The 24,172-nt window shown below is 47.6% G+C and overlaps 1 protein-coding gene across 1 annotated transcript in view; it reads left to right on the forward strand.

Annotated features, from left to right (window-relative positions):
- Nucleotides 1-23,568, forward strand: part of ehd4 (EH-domain containing 4) — an 85,059-nt gene extending 61,491 nt beyond the window's left edge. The window contains exons 6-7 of the mRNA XM_084308670.1: nucleotides 12,684-12,848; nucleotides 22,939-23,568. Coding sequence (XP_084164796.1) covers nucleotides 12,684-12,848; nucleotides 22,939-23,496 — 723 coding nt within the window. The 3' untranslated portion in view covers nucleotides 23,497-23,568. The remainder of the gene's footprint in view (nucleotides 1-12,683; nucleotides 12,849-22,938) is intronic.
- Nucleotides 23,569-24,172: the final 604 nt, after the last annotated feature.

Here is a 24,172-nt window from a genome sequence, read left to right on the forward strand (position 1 = left end):
AGTAGTACCATGTCGCTCGAAGGCATGTGAACCCCCCCGGAACAGCCAGTCCCCCGAACACCTCACACATCCATCCCCACCACATCCCCATCCAAGACACACAGCCCGTTCCCGATAAAGCACGTCATGACCGAAGGAAAGCTTGTGTACCATAGTTGTTGGTGTGAGTTTTAAAACCCAACCGTACCATACCAAACCTAGCCAGCCTGAACATACTGTAGCTAATGGAGACCAGGCACATGTTTTTGCCCCAGAACAACTTCTGGAGTCGAGTCAGACATAAGTGTCAAACCAACTGACGTTAAGGTCACCAGGTAGGTTACATCTGACATTCATTAGTGGTGCTCTCTATTTTTCTCTCCCGCTCTCCAGTTGAGTTATTATGCAATTAGAAGCGTGTTAGTTCTCTCTCTCTCTCTCTCTCTCTCTCTCTCTCTCTCTCTCTCTCTCTCTCTCTCTCTCTCTCTCTCTCTCTCTCTCTCTCTCTCTCTCTCTCTCTCCTCTCTCTCTCTCTCTCTCTCTTCTCTCTCTCTCTCTCTCTCTTTATCAGGGGTGTAAATAACTTGTTCCTCTTTGCTCTCCTGCCCTTCATTCGGACGGCAGAGGGGACACCACGTTGCAAATGCAGGCGGGACACTAAAGGCTTATTTATGCTAAGGGCGCTCGACACTTTTGACAGCTTGCCGCGCGACAGAAATGAATGAAGTGTCGCTGAAGGTTTATCACTCAAGCTTTGGTGAAGGTTTCTGTCGTCTCCATGGTAACAGGATTGCGCTAAGCCGCTCTGCCTATCTACACGCTCTACTACAACACTATACTTGTGCCGTATGATGAAGATAATGTAATCTAATATTATGTTCTACATGACCATTCATCAGCAGGCAGCTCAGTATATCATGTGCTGTGTGTGGGCTCGTGCGCGTGTCGCGTGTGGTCTCCCCAAAGCAAGTGACCTTGTTGACCCCTCCGAGCAGCACCCTTATCCTGGTAGACCGTGTGAGCGTTCCACCGTCCTAATAAATGACCTCACAGACTGCTCCTGCTCCGTTTCCCCCTCCTTACCTCTTTCTAATGGAATGCATGGTAACACACACACAACATACAGTACACACACACACACACACACGCACACACACACACACACACACACACGCGCGCGCGCGCACGCACACACACACACACACACACACACACACACACACGCATACACACACACACACCACACACACACACACACACACACACACACACACACACACACACACACGCATAAAACCGTTCCACGCATGTACCACTTCCATCTAGGTTATGTGCGGACAAATTGCCCCACATAATAAAACACAAAGAATGCACATGCGCGCACATACATACACACATGCGCAGGTGCACACACATACACACACACACACACACACACACACACACACACACACACACACGCACATGCACACGCACACACACACACGCACACGCACACAGACACCTGTAGATGCCTATATGAAGCCTTGTGACATGACGTGACCATGGCGACCTTTGCCCTTTCTTCTCTCCTTGCCTTCCTACCTTGTCACATGGTGTGTGAGGTCATGATTTACCGTCACACGCTGTAGTGGGGCTTCCGGTTTCAGCTCCGCCCTCAGAGACATGTGACCGAGTCGCTCCTCAAGCTGCAGAGTACAATGGAGCTCTATGGAGAACCATGACACTGCCTGACTGAAAGTATAATGGAGCTCTATGGAGAAACCATGGCACTCCCCTGACTAAAAGTATAATGGAGCTCTATGGAGAAACCATGGCACTCCCCTGACTAACAGTATAATGGAGCTCTATGGAGAAACCATGGCACTGCCCTGACTAACAGTATAATGGAGCTCTATGGAGAAACCATGGCACTGCCCTGACTAAAAGTATAATGGAGCTCTATGGAGAAACCATGGCACTGCCCTGACTAACAGTATAATGGAGCTCTATGGAGAAACCATGGCACTGCCCTGACTAACAGTATAATGGAGCTCTATGGAGAAACCATGGCACTGCCCTGACTAAAAGTATAATGGAGCTCTATGGAGAAACCATGGCACTGCCCTGACTAACAGTATAATGGAGCTCTATGGAGAAACCATGGCACTGCCCTGACTAAAAGTATAATGGAGCTCTATGGAGAAACCATGGCACTGCCCTGACTAACAGTATAATGGAGCTCTATGGAGAAACCATGGCACTGCCCTGACTAAAAGTATAATGGAGCTCTATGGAGAAACCATGGCACTGCCCTGACTAAAGTATAATGGAGCTCTATGGAGAAACCATGGCACTGCCCTGACTAAAGTATAATGGAGCTCTATGGAGAAACCATGGCACTGCCCTGACTAAAAGTATAATGGAGCTATGTGTGTGGTTTTATTTTGACACACTTATATATTGAGTTGTTTTCTTGCAATATAATAATATATCGTGACATACCTGTTTCCAGGATTGTTCTAGTATATTTATTTATATGTTTTACTACACCGTTTGTATTCTGTCACGTCCGAACGTGTTATTAACCCTTTCACTACCACACTACAGAAGGTTAACCTTTCACTACCACACTACAGAAGGTGAAGCTTTCACTACCACACTACAGAAGGTTAACCCTTTCACTACCACACTACACAAGGTGAAGCTTTCACTACACACTACAGAAGGTTAACCCTTCACTACCACACTACAGAAGGTTAACCCTTTCACTACCACACTACAGAAGGTTAACCCTTTCACTACCACACTACAGAAGGTTAACCTTTTCACTACCACACTACAGACGGTACTGTCGCCGTGAAAGGTTAAAGCAGTGGGGAAACATTCCAATTCCAGACATTCCAAACGCTTGATTCAGACCTTTATTTATTTATTTTATTCATTCAGTATGTTCTCCAGCTTGACATTCCGGACGGCAACATTACTGGATGCCTTGCGTTCTCCTTGCAACATACTGTACTACAGTAGCTTATCAGGAGTCATTTCATCTGGCATTCGTCCTGCCCCTCCCGTTCCTCGCGGGGAATGTGGGAATGTGCTCCGGGAAGCGTGATTAGGATCACTACTAGTTCAAGTGGCGGGTGCAAGACGCGCTCGTTACCCGTCATGAACGAGACTCTGGAGTAAATAGTAGGGCCGGACTATCCAGCTGCTGTCACAGCTGCTTCCCACCGTCACGAAGACGAGACCATCCAGATAGAACGATATCGTGCCGCGTTGCTCTCGCTTTGTCTCGTGTTGTAGATGCAGCGCCCCCTTCCTTCACTCTCTTCCAGCCGTGTACTCTGCGTTACGTCACGCTCTACCGTAGACGCCACCCCTCACCTGAACCGAGTGAGTCAATTGACACGTGAGAACATGTGTCTGATGGAGAATCGCCTGCCGCGTGCTACTCGGGGGCGAGAGGCAACTCCAGGCAACGATGATGCACATGCTGGCCCGCCCCCTGGACACGCCCCCATGGCCTGGCCCCGCCCCCTGGTCACGCCCCCCACACGTTCTCTGGCCATCGTCCGGACTTCATGCGTGAAAGAATGCTCAATGTTCAGTAAATGGCTGCGCTACATATCACTCATGTTACTTCAGACCTCGTTGCTCCTCCTCCATCCGTTCTCCCTCCTGTCCTCCCCACACCTCCCTCCATCTGTCTTCCTCCTGTCCTCCCCACACCTCCCTCCATCTGTCTTCCTCCTGTCCTCCCCACACCTCCCTCCATCCGTTCTCCCTCCTGTCCTCCCCACACCTCCCTCCATCCGTTCTCCCTCCTGTCCTCCCTCACCTCCCTCCATCTGTCTTCCTCCCTCCCCTCACCTCCCTCCATCCGTTCTCCCTCCTGTCCTCCCACCCCTCCATCCTTCTCCCTCCTGTCCTCCCCCACCTCCCTCCATCCGTCTCCCTCCTGTCCTCCCACACCTCCCTCCATCCGTTCTCCCTCCTGTCTCCCCCACCTCCCCCACCGTTCTCCTCCTGTCCTCCTCTCCTCCCTCCATCCGTTCTCCCTCCTGTCCTCCCCTCACCTCCCTCCATCTGTCTTCCTCTCCTCACCTCCCCTCCTCCACTCCACCCTTCCTCCTCTCCTCCCCTCCCCCTCCACTCCACCCTTCCTCCTCTCTCCCCTCCCCTCCTCCACTCCACCCTTCCCCTCTCCTCCCCTCCCCTCCCACTCCACCCTTCCTCCTCTCCCTCTCCCCTCCTCCACTCCTCCCTTCCTCCTCTCCTCCTCTCCCCTCCTCCTCCACCCTTCCTCCCTCCCTCCTCTCCCCTCCTCCACTCCACCCTTCCTCCTCTCTCCCCTCCTCCACTCCACCTTCCTCCTCTCCTCCCTCCCCTCCTCCACTCCACCCTTCCTCCTCTCCCTCTCCTCCCCTCTCCCCCGCCCTCACTCCAGCCTTCCTCCCTTCTGTCCTCCCCTCCCCCCCTCCTCCACTCCACCCTTCCTCCTCTCCTCCCCTCTCCTCCCTCCTTCACTCCACCCTTCCTGCTCCCCACCCCTCCTTCACTCCACCCTTCCTCCTCTCCCCTCCCTCCCTCACTCCACCCTTCCTCTCTCCTCCCCTCCTTCACTCCACCCTTCCTCCTCTCCTCCCCTCCTTCACTCCACCCTTCCTCTCTCCCCACTCACCTCCCGCCCCTCACTCCCCCCTCCTCCCTCCTGTCCTCCCCTCCCCTCCCCTCCTTCACTCCACCCTTCCTCCTCTCCCCACTCACCCCTCCACCTCACTCCATCCTTCCCCTCTCCCCCACCTCTCCCACCCTTCCTCCTCTCCTCCCCTCCCCTCCTTCACTCCCCCTCCTCCTCTCCTCCCCTCCCCTCCTTCACTCCACCCTTCCTCCTCTCCTCCCTCCTTCACTCCACCCGTCCTCCTCTCCTCCCTCCCCTCCTTCACTCCACCCTTCCTCCCTCCCTCCCTCCTTCACTCCACCCTTCCTCCCCACCCCTCCTTCACTCCACCCTTCCTCCTCTCCTCCCCTCCTTCACTCCACCCTTCTCCTCTCCCACCTCTCCTCCCCCCCTCCCCACCTCACTCCATCCTTCCTCTCCCCACCTCACTCCACCCTTCCTCCTCTCCTCCCCTCCCCTCCTTCACTCCACCCGTCCTCCTCTCCTCCCCACCCCTCCTTCACTCCACCCTCCTCCTCTCCTCCCCTCCTTCACTCCACCCGTCCTCCTCTCCTCCCCACCCCTCCTTCACTCCACCCTTCCTCCTCTCCTCCCCTCCCTCCTTCACTCCACCTTCCCCCTCTCCTCCCCTCCTTCACTCCACCTTCCTCCTCCCCACCTCACTCCCCGCCCCTCACTCCCCCTCTCCTCCCTCCTGTCCTCCCCTCACTCCCCCTCTCCTCCCTCCTGTCCTGTCCTCCCCTCACCTCCCCTCCCCTCACTCCCCCCTCTCCTCCCTCCTGTCCTCCCCTCACCTCCCCTCTCCTCCCTCCTGTCCTCCCTCACCTCCCCTCTCCTCCTCCTCTCCTCCCTCACTCCCCCTCTCCTCCCTCCTCTCCTCCCCTCACCTCCCCTCTCCTCCCTCCTCTCCTCCCCTCCCCCCTCACTCCCCCTCTCCTCCCTCCTGTCCTCCCCTCACCTCCCCTCTCCCTCCCTCTGACCTCGCTGATGGAATGCACATGTGTGTAGGTGATTGTGTGTATAGCTGTTATGTAACTAGGAGATAACAGTATGTGAAAGACACATTCCAATTACAATAAAGTCATCTTTCTCTCTTCCCTCTCCTACTTCGCCATCTTCTTCTCCTTCTTCTTCTTCTTCTTCTTCTTCTTCTTCTTCTTCTTCTTCTTCTTCTTCTTCTTCTTCTTCTTCTTCTTCTTCTTCTTCTTCTTCTTCTTCTTCTTTCTTCTTCTTCTTCTTCTTCTTCTTCTTCTTCTTCTTCTTCGCCATCTTCTCCTTATAATTTTCCTCCTTCTCCAACCATCTCTTTCCTTTACTCCTCTGTCTCTCCCTCCCCTCTCTCTCCTTTTCTTTTCCATCCCTCCCTCTCTCTCTCTATCTCCCTCTCTCCTGTACTCCACCATCCCCCCTCCCCTCTCTCTCTCTCCCTCTCATTTACTCTTCCATCTCTCTCCCTCCCTCTATCTCCCTCTCTCCTGTACTCCACCATCCCCCCTCCCTCCCTCCCTCTCTATCTCCCTCTCCTATACTCCACCATCCCTCCCCCCTCCCCCTCTCTCTCTCTCCTCTCTCCTATACTCACCACCGCTCCCTCCCTCTCTCTCCCTCTCTCCTATACTCCACCATCCTCCCTCCCTCCCTCCCTCTCTATCTCCCTCTCCTCTACTCCACCATCCCTCCCCCCTCCCCCTCTCTCTCCCTATCTCCTGTACTCCACCATCCCCCCTCCCTCCCTCTCTCTCCCTCTCTCCTATACTCCACCATCTCTCCCTCCATCCCTCCTCCCTCCCTCCCTCCCTCCCTCCCTCCCTCTCTCTCCCTCTCTCCTATACTCCACCTCCCCTCCCCCCTCCCTCTCTCTCTCCATCTCTCCTATACTCCACCATCCCTCCCCCCATCCCTCTCTCTCTCTCTCCCTCTCTCCTATACTCCACCTCCCCTCCCCCCTCCCTCTCTCTCTCCATCTCTCCTATACTCCACCATCCCTCCCTCCTCCCTCTCTCTCTCTCTCCCTCTCTCCTATACTCCACCTCCCCTCCCTCCCTCCCTCTCTATCTCCCTCTCTCCTATACTCCACCATCCCTCCCTCCCCCTCCCTCTCTCTCTCCCTCTCTCCTATACGCCACCATCCCTCCCTCCCCCCTCCCTCTCTCTATCTCCCTCTCTCCTATACTCCACCATCCCTCCCTCCCCCCTCCCTCCCTCCCTCCCTCTCTCTATCTCCATCTCTCCTATATTCCGCCACCCCTCCCTCCGTCTCTCTCCCTCCCTCCCTCCTCCCTCCCTCTACCATTGTCATCACATGCTGTTGATCTATCTGTCTATGTTCATGGCACTTTGCTCTGTTACATTCCAGATTCATATGTTCTGATACTCTGTGACAACCTCAACCCTTTCCTCCATCTGTCTACATGACTTCATCAGCTGTCTGTGTCAACACTGTCACACACGGGTCAATTGTGACAAATAGGGAGTCCACACGTGAAAGCAATTTTAACAATATAATTTATTTAGACCTATCTAAACAAACAAAGATTTAAATAAACAAAGAATATGTATGTATAAGGATCAGTAATGAAAGCAGTGTGTGGATGAGTGAAAAGTGAAGTGGGGTGTAAGTACTAGTATTCCAATAACAAAGATCAAAGGGGTAGAGGTCAACCTGTTCCTGGGAGATGGAGAAGCACACAGAGTGAGTTAACCAGGGACACATATCTGCATGCAGGCAGCTCTCACTGCCCAGGTGAGTCCAATTGGGCTAACGAGCCTCCCACTCCACCATGTTCCCTGAGAGTCAGCAGACTCACCCATTAGCAGGTAGAGTGGGGGTCGTCACAGTACATACTAACCTGTACTGTCTGTCTCTCTTATTTGAATTTTTTTGAATGATCTTTTTCCTCCTCTTTTTCCGTTTTTCTCCCCTCCCAATGTTAGTCGTTATGCCAATTCCCAATCCCCTTCCTGGTCGTTGCGCACTCTACCCCCTACCGTCGGTCTGGGAGGGCGGAGACTATCACATGCTTCCTCCGACACATGTGTAGCCAGCTCACCGCTTCTTTTTCCCCTGGCAGCGCGGACTCTCACTGGGAGAGTGTAACGTGTGGAAGGTCACACTACCTCTCCCAGTCCTTCCCTCGCTGTGCAGGCGCCCCGACCGAACTGTAGGAGTCGCTGTTTACAAAGACCAGGACCCACCCTCGCCGGGTTTCCCACCCGCTGACACTGCCAACTGTGTTGGTGTGGACGGTCGGCCAGGCCAGAAGCACCACAGCTGGATTGGATCCCCGTCTCTGTGGTGGTAGACAGACGCTTAGTCCGCTGCGCTACCCGGCCGCCTGTCTGTCTCTCTTATATCAACACTCATCTTCATCAGCTGTCTGTATCAACACTCATCTTCATCAGCTGTCTGTATCAACACTCATCTTCATCAGCTATCATCTTCATAGAGCTTCATCTTCATCTTCATCAGCTGTCTATATCAACACTCATCTTCATCAGCTGTCTGTATCAACACTCATCTTCATCAGCTATCATCTTCATCTTCATCAGCTGTCTGTATCAACACTCATCTTCATCAGCTGTCTGTATCGACACTCATCTTCATCAGCTATCATCTTCATCTTCATCAGCTGTCTGTATCGACACTCATCTTCATCAGCTATCATCTTCATCTTCATCAGCTGTCTGTATCGACACTCATCTTCATCAGCTGTCTGTATCGACACTCATCTTCATCAGCTATCATCTTCATCTTCATCAGCTGTCTGTATCGACACTCATCTTCATCAGCTATCATCTTCATCTTCATCAGCTGTCTGTATCAACGCTCATCTTCATCAGCTGTCTGTATCAACACTCATCTTCATCAGCTGTCTGTATCAACGCTCATCTTCATCAGCTGTCTGTATCAACATCATCTTCATCAGCTGTCTGTATCAACACTCATCATCAGCTGTCTGTATCAACGCTCATCTTCATCAGCTGTCTGTATCAACACTCATCTTCATCAGCTGTCTGTATCAACACTCTCTTCATCAGCTGTCTGTATCAACACTCATCTTCATCAGCTGTCTGTATCAACACTCATCTTCATCAGCTGTCTGTATCAACACTCATCTCCACCACACGTTTCCTTTCCTCTGCCTCCCTCCTTACCCCCTTTTCCTCCTTCCGTACCCCCCTTCCTCAATCTGCTATCTTCCTTCCTCCTTCGCCCTCCCTTCTCCTTGCTCCCACCTTCTCTCTCTCCTGCCTTCTTCCTCCTTCCCCGTCTCCTCCCCCTCCTCCCCCTCCCTCCTCCCTCCTCTCCCCCCCCCCCTGGCCTTGACCTGTGCCCCTATGGCCAGCCTTCCTGTCCCAGCTCCTTTATTGAGGAAGCGGTTGCGTAAACACCTCTGTTGTTGAACGCAGCTCTCAGCCAAGGCTGGTCGGTGGGGGTTCTGTCTGGGAACAGGGGGAGGCCCGCTCTCTGCTTTCACTTGTATGTTCTATTGTTCTCTAAAAACCCTTTCAGGTAAAACCCCCTTTCACAACTCACATCACCAGTGGCTCGGGAGGTAGAGCGGTCGTCTGGTAATCTGGCGGTTCCCGGGGTTCGATTGCCACTCCTCCCGGGCAAGGGTGTCGATGTGTCCTTGAGCAAGACACTTTAACCCCTAGCTGCTCCCGATGTGCAGGTTGGCACCTTGCGTGGTCGCCTCTGCCGTCGGTGTGTGAATGTGTGAGTGAACGGTTAATATGTCAGGAACTAATTGCAAAGCGCTTTGGATAAAAGCTGCTATATAAAAGCAGCCATTTACATACCAGATCTTACTTTTCTGACCACTAGTTGATGGAATTGGCGCTATAGAGCACAGTAGGATGAAAGGGTCTTTGAAGATCATTTATCATGTGTTCTTCCTGCACAAACACAGCACAAACACGGCACAAGCACCACACAAGCACTGTACAAGCACCACACAAGCACTGTACAAGCACCACACAAACACGGCACAAGAAATATACATACGGCGGGGAGAGAATATATACATGCGGTGTGGAGGAGACTGTCTGTGATGTAGAACATGAGTGGGGAGTGCACTGGAGACGTGTAAACAGGCCCCTGTGCTTCAAAATGGCCGGTCTGTAGGCTGTTTCAAAGTGACAACAAGAACATTCTAAAAGGACCCAAGTCTTTTCCTGTTGCAATGTTTGCTGATGCTACAATAGGTGACATTTTTGGGTCCAAACTGGTCCCTACAGAATCCCAGTGAAACCCGTCTGTATGATCTTCTTTGAACTCCATCAAGCTAACTGCTTGCCAATCAAAGGCGCTTGGACTCACTATAGCTGAAAGTGAAACTTAACACGGATAGGATATGAAACATCGTGGACAACTGCGGAAATGAATTGTGAAAAGCCGAAAATGTCGCGCGATTCAGAAATAGGTAAACATTTTGATATTGGATTTTGAGTGCTTTGAAATGCTCTCTATCTGTTAAACTTAATATGACTTGTAAATGTGTTAATTATTGTTAACTTGTCCGGCTCTATAATTCCCCTTGCTGTTTAAAGAACTACATTTGTGTCGTAGGGGTGTGGCTGAGTACTTTCGGAGACAGATACGCGCAAAAAACGACAGCTACCAAATCCATTCCGAGACAATGGACCCAGTAGGCTACTTTGTTGGCGGTGTGAGAATATGCAGACAAGCATTAATATCTTTAGAAATGTTTGTGTTAAATTGTATCTCTCCGTCAAAATTTTAAGTGTATATCTCCGTAGCATAAAGACAGTGCGCATAAGGCCTATAATAAAGACTTTGCTCCCCTTCGCGTAATTCACTTGGGCTGTCGTTGAGCGGTAGAGACATGATCATAATCAGGTTTTTGTGCACCTGAGTCTCCCGTACGCGTCTATTCTTAACCCAAACGGTTCATGCGTTTTGCGAATCTGATTGGCCACTGACGTTTCTGGTCATGTGACATGTGCGCCCAATCGCGTGACGCGCCCATTTCCGCCTCGACCAGCAGCAAACCCGAACCCTAAACCTAACCCTAACCGTTCTATCGTCACACTCTAAGACAAACTCTAACCGTAACCAACTTCGAAAGAGTGCCTAAGCTTAACCGGGGAAAGAACTTGCCGTCACACGATTGGTGCGACCAGAAACATCAGTGGCCAATCAGAGCGCAAAACGGGAACGCGGAAGCATGCACCGTTTGGGTTAAGAATACAGGCCTCCCGAACACGTAGAGACAAACCCCCAGTTTACATCAGGGGACCCTGATGTAAACAAGACAAACGTCTTTCTCTGGTCTGCATCCCCTTAACAATTGTGTGTATTGAGCCGTACTGTATTGTACCCATTCTGCAATCTGTTAAATAAAGTTTTCAGTCGATCACGCTATGGTTCACGTACCTACCGCATAATACCTCTGGGAATCCGCGGAGGCATGAGGCATTCACCGGTCGGGGGAAGGTGCGGAAAAGTGACAATATAAAAGCTCTGATCGACTGGGGCATGGTTCTACATGTTCGGATTATCTCGCAAGTTTCAAGTTTGCTTTTATTTGTCGTGTATACAGTACATGTACATTACAGTGAAATGCTTGGTTCTAAGTATGAGCCCCTGAGAATGTGCTTCATACAGTAAAATGGTGAGCGTTTGTTTAAAGTGAGTGTGTGCATGTGGATGTGTGTGCAATGAGTGTAGATGGTTGGGTTGATGTCACATAGAGTCATTGAGCTTCCTGATGGCCTGGGGTACTAGAGGAAGTGGGAACATGGAACAGTCTAGTAATGGCTCCATGGTTTCCTGACTGGAACTAGCGTATTGTGTCCCGCGACACCATCACGGTGCTTTTCTTTTTTTAAACTTACATTTTGATTTTCAGTTTTGATTTATAAACAACATAGACAATACATTTCAACATACAAAACCATAAAGACATAATATCAAAAGGAAATAAAAATTAAAAACAAATAGAAGATTGACAAAAATGAGAAAAGAAAAAAGGGTGACATGGGTCCTTCGGTCCATTCTATTTTTACATTGTTTATTTACATTTACATTTATTTTCTTGTTTCCTTTTCATTCTTCTGTGATGTCGTTCCTTTTCTTCCTATATTCCTCCCACTTTTCCCATTTTGACTCACATTTATCCTCTTGCAGCCTCAGCATATGTGTGATTCTCTCCATTTCCTGTATCCCCTCTATTATCTCTGTCCATTGTTCCTTCGTCGGTGCTTCTACCCTGTACCACAGTTTAGTCAATGCTTTCTTGGCTGCTACTAATGTAATAATAATAATGTTTTTTAGAAATATATATAAGAACAAAAAACCTGCTTGTCTATATGATGAGATACAATTCACAATCAACAGACACAGTTACTCCACCAGGCATGTGTCAATGGAAAGATGTACTGTAACGATGCCAAGAACAAATGCAATGAAAAGGACTGTGATGTATAGAGCCATGACTGCATGGAATTCCTTACCACCTGCACTAACTAGGGTTGAAGACAAACAGACATTTAAAAAACACCTTAAAAATCATATAAGATTGTTGTGCTTTAAGAACAAATTCTTATATACAAAAGCAGCCTGTCCAAAAAGCAAAGGCCTTTTGTGGGAAGGGGGGGGGGGGGGGGTGGGTGAGGCTGTAACAAAAACAAGGTTATGTACATGCATACAAGTAAATAAAATACAAAATGACAGTAGCAATAGTATACAAGGACAACAATAAATAAGGGAGAGAGAAGGAAAGGGAGAGAGGGAAAAAGAGAAAGGGAAAAAGAGAAAGGAAGAGTGAGAACCAGAGGGAGAGAGAGAGAAGAAAGGGGGAGAGGGAGGGAGGTAGGTAGGTGAGGGGGCTTAGGGGGAGGAGAGAATAGTCTGAGGGTTATGCGTGCGATTGGGAGGCAGTAATTGACTGCACTACCTCTGTCGCTGCATCACCTGCTACCTGCGGAAGAAGAGGAGGAGAATTGAATAAAAATAAACCAGTAGAAATCTAGTTGATCTGATCTGATCTGATCTGACCGATGTGTGTGGTTCCAGGTGCATGCCTACATCATCAGCTACCTGAAGAAGGAGATGCCGTCTCTCTTTGGGAGAGAGAAGAAGAAAGAGGAGCTGATCCTCAGGCTGCCTGAGATCTACACCATCCTGCAGAGAGAGCATCACATCAGCGCCGGGGACTTCCCCAACGTCACCAAGATGCAGGTATGAAGGGAGGGGATGATTTTTTATTTCAGTCTTCTTTTGAAATGCAATGTACAGTAGTAGGAAATGTATGACATGTTTTTGGTGTCACAAAGAAGGGTGGATCCGAAAGTTGTCTACACAACATTTGTAACAGGTGATGAAAAAGTCAACAAATAACTAACTGTATTAGACATTTGTTAATGATGAATAGGCTTCCCTTTGGATTAGGGCACACAATAGCATCTGCAAATGATTTATAGGTGTTTTATGAATGTCTTGACAAATAATTTGTTGAACATGAACAAATAAATGGAGGTACAGCATAGTCGTTTTTTTTTCATATCCATTTTTCAAAGCATCTACAAATATGTTACTACACATTAAACAACATTATTTAATGATGAACAAATCAAGTACAAACAATGTTGATAATGAGTTATAAATAATGTAGAACTAATCTGTAAATGTTATACAAATATAGTTATAAATGATTTAATAATAATTTACGAATGTATATAAATGGTTTGTTCATGATTAGTTCATTATCTACAAATACGTTATAAAGGTCTTATAACTGAGTGTTATCATTAAGTGTTACCCATTTTTTTTTATAAAAAAAACATAATTCAGTACATGATTCTGCAAAAACAAAAGGTTACGAAAGTTTCATAGTTTTAGTGTACAGTTTTTACAGTAATATACAAAACATATAAAAATTTTTATTTTTTTGTCACGTTTTTAATACAGTTATGTTATAATAAAATAGGATTAGGATTATAATACGGTTTTATATTTATGTATCACCTTATATTTGAATAATTTCGGTCTTGAACTACACATTGTTTATTCGTTGTATGCAGGTAGATGCAGGTATGAAGGGAGGGAGGGAAGTAGAGATAGAGAGAGGGAGGGATGGATGGATGGAGGGAGGGAGGAAGGAGTGGAGGAAGAGGGGGATGGACACCTCTCCCGGAGTTTTAAGCTAGGCTAGTGGTCCGTATCCGCCTCCATTCATTTGTGCTAAGTTAGGCTAGCTTGCAGCCGGATAGATTTCTACTGAACGCACAGAGAGGAAACTGGTATCTACCTTCTCGTCCGACTCTGGAGAAGACGGTAGGCGTCACATTTAATCATACTGTTGGCGTGTTCCTTTAACACCAATGGTAATATCACCAAATGTCACCACAGAATTATGGAAATACCACAATGAGTCCACAAACAACCACACCCTCTCTGGCTTTAACCCCTGACTCTTCTGACTACAGAAAGGATGGAATAGGATGGAATAACAGAACAGAAAAGAGATTAGAATAGAATAACATAGAAGGGGGGGGGGGCTCCAGGGGGGCGCACCACGTACAGCACTGCGGTGCAACATGGCCGTCCCGGGGGTTCGACTCCCGGACCCAGCGACCTTTGTCGAATGTCTTCCCCCGTCTATCCTCCCATACTTCATCTCTCTCTGCCGGAGAAAAAAAACAATAAAATATCTACCAAAAAACAATGAACAATAAAAAAGAAACATAGAAGGGAACGACGTGTCCTAGAATAGAATAGAATAGAACTGATAACATGACGTGTAACTAATGAACCCAGAGACCCCCGACACCCTAATGACTCAGTGTGTAAATACCAGCTGGCCTCTTCTCTCTACTGCAGCAACGAGGACATTACAACTCTCCACAGGAGACAAGTACTGTGTGTGTGTGTGTGTGTTAGTGTGTGTTATACAATTTGACAACAGGGAACCAAGCTGCATAATACTTCACATTCCCCTCATAATGTGTCTCACCAGAGGAAACAAACACTGTGTAATACCCTACACACACACACACACACACACACACACACACACACACACACACACACACAACCAAATCCCTCTATAGGCCTGCCCCACAAAACAGCTGCAGTGTGTGTGTGTGTGTGTGCGCTGATGGTACCAGGTTCATATAGATTATTTCCACATCATAGGTCTGTTCCGCAACTAAAGATATTCTTAATCAGCGACTAGTTGATTAGTAGTGGACAATTTGTCGACTAATCGATTAGTTGATTTGATTTAATCAAATAAAGTCTGATTGTTAAATCTAGTGCTGACCTGAGACCTGCTTATCTTTTGTCGGGAGATAACGCATTCAGCATGTGGGGGGGGGGGGGGGGGGCATAAAAAACAACTAATTGACTAAAGGTCGTGGTCGTTTCATAAGACGGAATCACTAGGACAGCCGTAGTACCTCGAATATCACTTCAGTCTTTTCAGAGTATTTTTAAAGGAACACGCCAACATTTTAGGAAATTAGCTTACCGTCTTCTCCAGAGAGAGACAAGAAGATAGATACCAGTTTCCTCTCTGTGCGTTCAGTAGAAAGCTATCTGGCTGCACGTTAGCCTAGCTTAGCACAATGAACGGAAGCGGACAGTCCCGATTCCCCAAATGTTGGCGTGTTCCTTTAAAACATTGGGTGCCGTTAACGTAGAACTACGTTTCTGTCGCCCGACGGTTGACTGCCGGAAACGTAGAACTACGTTTTTCTCACAGTATTTCTTTTAATCGCTATTGCCATTCATAATTCAGCGGGGCACCTTGTGCATACTGTTCTGAGTGTCTGAGCTGGCAGACGGTCTTATACCGCCCTCTAACGCCTTCGGCCATTATTGCACTCCATTAGAAATGGGGTCGTTTATTTTCTCTACCGAGCTTCGGCGTGGGGGTGGGTCCTAAACACTCCGGCAAAACACACGCTTGTAGGGATGGTTTGGACAACTGACCCCGCCCCGCCCGTTCATGTGCAATGCCCAATAATGTCGGAGACAGGATCGCTGTGGATAACTGGAATGGCGATCAGATAATTGGATTCTTTTTTTTGCATTACATCAGATACCAGGTAAGGACTCTATAGATAAAAGCTTGCGTTGATCTGATATTTCTTTCTACCGCGATTGAAGCTATCTGTGTTTTATGTGTGTGGCTGTGTGCCGTTGGGTGCAGGAGGGGAGGGGGGGGGGGGGGAGCGCCGCGCTCCAGGGCACATTTCATGTATTCACGAGGAAGGATAATAATGATAATCTAGCGTTGATTTCAGGAAGATTCGATAATCAGGCGAAAAATGACGACGTGTTTATTGAATTACACAAAAACGCTGTTTTCGCGTCTTTCCTGTTATTATTTAGAAGCACCCAAACTATATTCATATTCAAAAACGGAAATGTACGGATGAAAAAATAATCAGTTTTTTGCACGTTGACTGGAAGCAACTCACTGACAATCGACGGCGTTATTAGACCCATAGCTATAATATAAAATATAGGTTTAGCTCTACAAACTACAACTACGTTTACATGGGGTTAATGGACGGCAAGGCCAGGTCACTTCCCGGAAGGGGCGTGGCACTCAATGTGTTAAGAGGACATTCTTGTATGTTAGGCTTCCAGCTACAGTATAGTCTTTTTCAATCATCGGGCCAGAGATGGAGCCCTACCCTAAACTACCGCACAAGCTCCAGCTTCCTGCTTTACAAAGGACTACACTGAGGCCAAAAGGGGCGGTGTCAGACAACGCCAGTCAAAGGTCGCCACTCCTACCAAACACACACAAGGATTTTGATTGATTATCTTATTTTCGTGTCATGCACACAAAGTGTCCAAACCCTCATGGGGTTATAAGACACCAAAACTACTGTTGTGGTGTTCCATTATTACATTACAATTCATTATTTGAATACGGATCACATCAATACAGATTACAGCTTGGTCTTAGCCAAGCTGCCTTCTCTCGGCATTGCTACCAACTTGGCTGGTCGTTCATACTAACGCAATTGGCAGTGTTAGGGGTGGGAAGCTGGTGGGTGGGGATTGGACGATGTGGACAGCGACTCCTACAGGTCGGTTGGTGCGCCTGCGCAGCAGAATCAGGAAGCAACGGGGGCGGCGTGTCCCTCCCACGCAGACCCCCGACGCTGAGAGATTGCGCTGTGCAGGTGAAAAGATGCGACGGCTGCCTCCTCGAGTACCGGAGGGGACACGTGATGCAAGGCTTCGTCCACGTTGCAGCCGACCAGTGGGAGGCATGGCCTAACAACGTTCGAGACAGGGGAGGGTAGAATTGGACAATATGAAATTGGGATGGGAGAAAAATAGAAAATGGGAGAAAAAGTAGATAAAAAAAGAAAGAAAAAGTTCCCTTCCTGAAGCACGACTCAAGAAAATCAACTTAAATGGAGGACATTTGACTAAAAAGCACTCCCCTTACGTCCCCGTAGACGGGACAGTAAAACAAAAAGTGGACCCCATTCTCAATGACACCTACAGCAGTTCACACACCAAACAAATCCATACAGATATAGATATAGCATGTACAGTGTGTACAGTGTAGTGTGTAGACAATTCATAGTCCACAACCGACATCAGCCATTCTTTCATGATTAATACAATAGTCAAATGTATTTATTTATTTTACTTTCCTCAGTAATCCAACAGCAGTGACATTTTTCGTTTTCTAAAGAATCCTTTTAATCTCATTTACTGTTTTCCTTTCCAATAACCGTCAAAACTATTTACAATGAATTGATTGTAATCACATTACATGTCCCCAAAAATGGTAGCAAGCTGCCTTGAGGCACTTAATCTATTCCAATCTTCTCCAGTTTTTAGTCCAGAATGAGCTGTTTGTTCACCAGCTCTGTGTTTTCTGACCACGTGCTTCTGGTCAACATGGCTCACTGCGACCAAATAATGCCCTAAAACAACACCTGGCAGAATCAGCTAAACGACCCAGGTGTTGGACATTATTTCGTCATAGCACGCCAAGTTGAGTTATTATACAATTAGAAGCGTGTTAGTCTTTCTCTCTCTCTCTCTCTTCTCTCTCTCTCTCTCTCTCTCTCTCTCTCTCTCTCTCTCTCTCTCTCTCTCTCTCTCTCTCTCTCTCTCTCTCTCTCTCTCTCTCCTCTCCCTCTCCCTCTCCCTCTCCCTCTCTCTCTCTCTCTCTCTCTCTCTCTCTCTCTCTCTCTCTCTCTCTCTCTCTCTCTACTGAATGCACAGTAGAAGCGTGTTAGACTCTCTCTCTCTCTCTCTCTCTCTCTCTCTCTCTCTCTCTCTCTCTCTCTCTCTCTCTCTCTCTCTCTCTCTCTCTCTGATCCTTCCATCTCCAGTATGAAACTATTCATGTCCCTCTTCGTGTAAATCTAAAAAAAAAAAAGATTGTAATCCCATTACATGCCCCTAAAGCCACATCTGTGTCCTCTATCTTTTGATGGAGATAAGGGGATGGAGTGAGAAAAGGAGAGAGGTAGAGAGAAAAAAAGAGAGGGAGACAGAGACGGAGAGAGAGAGACAGATGGAGAGAGAGGGGGACCACCCTTGTTTTCAGCAGATTCCTCAGCTGTTTCTTCATTGTTGTTTACTGAAAACAGCTCATGTGTCCTCACACACTGTGTGAAGACACTGAGCGATACTGAAATAGAACGATACAGATCGCGGACCGTGATGATAGTATTGTTTGATACTTTTAGAAAAGGGACCCAGAGTCCGACTTTTATTTTGAAAACGAACAAGGGAAGCGACAACGTTTAGCTTTACTACAGTAATGATAATAATAACTAACCCTGTGGCCGGTTAGTAGAAGAGGAGGATAATAATCACAGACTAGCAAGCAAATTGAAGAAACTGTAACATTGTGGTCGTAGGTGTAGTAACTATATCTTCTATCTTTAAGTTTTAGCATTAATCATCATCATATATGTCTGTAATTGACTGGAAAACAAAAAAATTATGTTGATGAGTCATCCAGCACAAGCATACACATTTTGCTTCCAATGAAATGCTTTCTAAGCTAGCCTGCACGTTAGCCTAGCTTAGCACAATGAATGGAAGTGGACAGTGCTGGTTAGCCGGCACTGTCCGCTTCCATTCATTGTGCTAAGCTAGGCTAACGTGCAGCCAGATATCTTTCTACTGAACGCACAGAGAGGAGACTGGTGTCTATCTTCTTGTCTCTCTCTGGACAAGACGGTAAGCTAATTTCCCCAAATGTTGGCGTGTTCCTTTAATCCAGTGCTTCTCAAACTTTTTCTGTCAGGCCCCTCTTTGGCGGACCAAAATATTTTGGGCCCCCCCCCCCCCCTCGCCCCAACAAAATAGTCATGAAATGGGCCATGTTTAAATTGATTGAAATAACACCAATATCGTGACCTTTCAAATTGGCCCTATATTTAGTTTTCAGAGCTGTCATGGATGAAAAGCCAGCTTCACACAGACACTGTATGTGGTGCTGAATGGTATCAACACCTTAACTGCTGCATCATGAGATACTTGGTGGGCCATGAGATGAGATACTTGGTACTCAGCACCACACTCTGAAACTAGCTCTCTAGGTGGTATCAGATGATATTTCAAAGAGTTCTTCCAAGAGTTTGGATGGAGATGTGTCAGGAAGCTTTGTCTCAATGTTGTCTGTAAAGGTTTTTTTTATCCAGAGTAACTTGGTGATCCTTTTCTGTGTTTTATTAAATAATGATTTTCAGATTTTGAGAAATGGTATTTTCATGGAGAACAGTGCAGCTGCAACAGACTTTGAGAAACACTGCTTTAATCTATTCCAATCTTCTCCAAAAATTCACCACAGACCGATCAAAGCCTTCTCTTCCCACAAAAGAATTGTCAAGTCTTTAGTTTGTGATGAGTTGTTTGTTCACCGGATCCCAAGTACAGATACAAACAATACAACATTTTGTTAACATTATAGGTCAAAACAACAACCATGTCAACGATATTTTGTAATAAATAAACAAACATCCATTGTGCTTAGAAGGAGAGGAAAAGGGGTAGCAAGAACATACTGTAACTGATGGATATCAGCAACAATATGAAAATAATGATAATACAACTATGTAAGATATGTGTGTGTGTGTGGGGGGGTCACTCTCCATGTCTCCCAACATGATTGGTATTTTGTTTATCTTGGTCATGTGGTCAAAATCAGGAGGTGTATTTTGTTCTGACTGGCTGGAGGTTGGGCATTCTGTTAGAAAGAGCAGCTCTGTCCTGGCTTGGTCTTCCTTCCTACAGCTGGAGGAATCGCTTCTCTTTGGGGAGCCGTGCTCTTTTGTATGTTCTGTCTGGACGACCAGGCTGTGTCTCTGTGTGTCTGTGTCTCTGTCTCTGAGTGTCTGTGTCTCTGTGTCTCTGTCTCTGTGTCTGTGTCTCAGTGTCTCTGTGTCTGTGTCTCTGTGTCTCTGTATCTCTCTGTCTCTGTGTCTCAGTGTCTCTGTGTCTCTATCTCTGAGTGTCTGTGTCTCTGTGTCTGTGTCTCTGAGTGTCTGTGTCTCTGTGTCTCTGTATCTCTGTGTCTCTGTGTCTCTATCTCTGAGTGTCTGTGTCTCTGTGTCTGAGTGTCTCTGTCTCTGTGTCTGTGTCTCTGTGTCTTTGTCTCTGTGTCTGTGTCTCTGAGTGTCTGTGTCTCAGTGTCTCTGTGTCTCTCTGTCTCTGTGTCTCTCTGTCTCTGTGTCTCTGTGTCTCAGTGTCTCTGTGTCTCTGTGTCTCTGTGTCTCTATCTCGCTGTCTCTCTGTCTCTGTGTCTCTGTGTCTCTGTGTCTCTCTGTCTCTCTGTGTCTCTGTCTCTGTGTCTCTGTGTCTCTGTCTCTCTGTGTCTCTGTGTCTCAGTGTCTCTGTGTCTCTGTCTCAGTGTCTCTGTCTCTCTGTGTCTCAGTGTCTCTGTGTATCTCAGTGTCTCTGTGTCTCTGTCTCAGTGTCTCTGTGTCTCTGTCTCAGTGTCTGTGACTCTGTGTCTCTGTCTCTCTGTGTCTCTGTCTCTGTGTCTCTGTCTCTGTGTCTCTGTGTCTCTGTGTCTCAGTGTCTGTGTCTCTGTGTCTCTCAGTGTCTCTGTCTCTCTGTGTCTCTGTCTCTCTGTCTCAGTGTCTCTGTCTCTGTGTCTCTGTCTCTCTGTGTCTCTGTCTCTGTGTCTCAGTGTCTCAGTGTCTCTGTGTCTCTGTGTCTGAGTGTCTGAGTGTCTGTGTCTCTGTGTCTCTCAGTGTCTCTGTGTCTCTGTCTCTGTGTCTCAGTGTCTCTGTGTCTCTGTGTCTCTGTGTCTCTCAGTGTCTCTGTGTCTCTGTGTCTCTGTGTCTCTCAGTGTTTCTGTGTCTCTGTATCTCTGTGTCTCTCAGTGTTTCTGTGTCTCTGTGTCTCTCAGTGTCTCTGTGTCTCTCTGTGTCTCTGTCTCTGTGTCTCAGTGTCTCTGTGTCTCTCAGTGTCTCTGTGTCTCTGTCTCTGTGTCTCAGTGTCTCTGTGTCTCTGTGTCTCTCAGTGTTTCTGTGTCTCTGTGTCTCTCAGTGTCTCTGTGTCTCTGTGTCTCAGTGTCTCTGTGTCACTGAGGCCCCGTTTAGACGAGCGTTTTGTGAACAGAAACCGCAAAAGTCATCTTGCGGTTTCACTTTTAATTGTACGTTTAAACGAGCGTTTTGGGACGGAATTCTGCGTGCAGACGACGCTGTAACGACTCGGGACGACGGAGCCCCACTGTCACACGATTGGCGCATATGTCACATGACGTGCTGTGAAGACCCGCCCTACTCTGCCTCTGATTCGCAGACTGTGGATGGGGAATGTGATTGCACCAAAGCAGAGTCACTCACAGACAGTGGGTCCACTCACGTCACGCCGCGGGACAGATTCTTGTGTATTTAACCGTTTCACTGCCACACGACAGCCGGTTGTGTGATAGTAAGGGTTAACCTTCTGTCGTGTGGCAGTGAAAGGGTTAAAAGTACTGCCAATGTAGCCTTCAGGTGATCTCCGTTGATATAAGTCAGACATACTTGCTTTGTTTACGTCTCGGCTACTGGCGCATACCTGCTACCTGTGACGTAAGCAGTACGCGCGACCAGAGCCGTGGCAACCCTTTCGTCATCGTTTTAACAGATTTATACGTTTTGATAGTTTAGACGAGATCGCAAAGCTTTTGCGTTTCTAGGAATTCTACCCTGGAAGGTAGTCTCACTTTTTTGCGGTTTCACCCCGTAAAAACGCCGTTTCCGTATAAACGAAAGGCACATCAGCAAAAATATTTTTGCGGATTCACCTGCTAGCGTTTCCGTCTAAACGGGGCCTGAGTTAAAGTGTTAAGGTAGTTCTGTGTTTTTATTAAAGCAATATTTGATTTGCTTTTTATTTTATTTTATTTTGATGTATGATGTATCTCCGTCTCTCATCCCTCAAGCGTGCTGCATCTCCGTTATGAAACCATTCAAAAGTCCCTTTGTGTAAATCCTCTTCGTCTGCACCTCCTATTAACCCTTTCACTACCACACTAATCTTCTGCCATGTGGCAGTGAAAGGGTTAACCCTTTGGTAGTGTGGTAGTGAAAGGGTTAACCCTTTGGTAGTGTGGTAGTTAAAGGGTTAACCCTTTGTCGTGCCTTGGCTCGGGCTGATCGCTATACTAACTTCGTTTGGCTGAGTTAGGGGGAGGGAAGCCGTGGGTGGGTCCTGGGCGTTGTGGACAGCGACCCCTACAGTTCGGTCGGGGCGCCTGCACAGCGAGGGTAGGATCTGGAGGGAGGTAGTGCGGCCTCCCACACGTTACACTCTCCCAGTGAGAATCTGCGCTGCCAGGCTGGCTGCACATGTGAAAACATGTGACAGTCTCCAGCCTCCCGGACCAACAGTAGGGGGTGGGTGCTCAACAACCAGGAAGGGGGTTGGGAATTGGCATAACGACTAACAGTGGGATGGGAGAAAAATCTGAAAAAAGGAGGGGGGCAAAAGATAATAAAAAAATTATAAAAAAAAAACCTTTGTCGTGTGGCAGTGAAATGGTTAATCTCCAATTCTCTTCCTCCCCCCCCCCACCCCCCCTTCTCATCCAATAATAATAATAAATAAAATAATATTACAATACGATAAATATGGGTATATCAAACTATAATAAAGTGTCAAAAGACAGGAGCGTTTCACAAGAGAAGAAATCCTTCTAATAATGCCACGTGACTTCATAACTTTTTAGCAAACTAGCGCAATGTGACGACAGTGAAAGGGTGAACCCATGTGGTGGTGTGGTAGTGAAAGGGCTAATCCCCCCCCCCCCCCCCCCCCTTCTCGCCCCCCCCCACAGGACCAGCTGCAGCACTACGACTTCAGCAAGTTCTCGTCGCTGAAGGTGAAGCTGATCGAGTCGGTGGACAAGATGCTGGCCAACCGCATCGCCGGCCTGATGGCCATGATCCGCGAGGAGGAGACCAACGCACCGCCGCCCATGGTGTCGGGCGGCGCCTTCGAGGGCTCCCAGGACGGGCCCTTCGGCCACGGCTACGCCGAGGGCATCAACGCCGGCGCCGACGCAGAGGACTGGATCGTGAGCCGCGACAAGCACCGCTACGACGAGATCTTCTACACGCTGATGCCCGTCAACGGCAAGATCACCGGCGTCAACGCCAAGAAGGAGATGATGAACAGCCGCCTGCCCAACACCGTCCTGGGCAAGATCTGGAAGCTGGCGGACTGCGACCACGACGGCATGCTGGACGACGAGGAGTTCGCCCTGGCGCAGCACCTCATGAACGTGAAGCTGGAGGGCTACGAGATCCCCAACGAGCTGCCGGCGCACCTGGTGCCACCCGGCCACCGCAAGAACACCACCGCCGACATCCTGTACAGCCAGGGCGAGGACTAGCTTAGCGTTAGCCCGACCGCCCGGTTAGCGCCACTTTAGCCCCGACCGGTGTGCGGGGGAAAAAATAAACGGACTGATAAAAAAATAAACGGACAGATCCGATGCCACCAAAAGGATCAAAGTGTAAAGTTTTTATATAAGTGTATATGTTTTAGAATTCAAGCTGCAACAACAACAACAACAACCCACCACCGACCTTTTCTCCACAGTCACGGAGACTAGTCGACTAACTCACCCGCTCGCTACCAGGGCTGTCTTAAATAAGTTCGATGGGCATGGGATTCGAATGTGAAAATTTAATTTGATTATTAAAAAAAGAAAAGAAAAAAGAATATATATAGGCTATGATTTAAAAAAATATATATATATATTTTTTTGCTAAATCAACTCTGCCTCTCTTTGTTAACTACAACAAGCAATGCTGTTTGTTATTTAAGATGAGGTCGGACTTTGTGTTCATTGTGCTGCTTTTATAAAGCCTCAAATGACGGCTTACAATATTTCATGAAAGCAAAGTGTTTAGTTTGTCTAAGATTTAAAAAGGTTTACACTTTACACCACTGACAAAGTTGAACAAAGTGCTGTACAAGTCCCACAACATTAAAAAAATGTATAAAAAGAAAAAAATAATAATAATTATTTTTTAAATAATTGATTTTTTTTATTTATTTTTTTC

Source organism: Notolepis coatsorum (assembly GCF_963971535.1).
Source record: "Notolepis coatsorum genome assembly, chromosome: 2".
NCBI classification, from domain to species: domain Eukaryota; kingdom Metazoa; phylum Chordata; class Actinopteri; order Aulopiformes; family Paralepididae; genus Notolepis; species Notolepis coatsorum.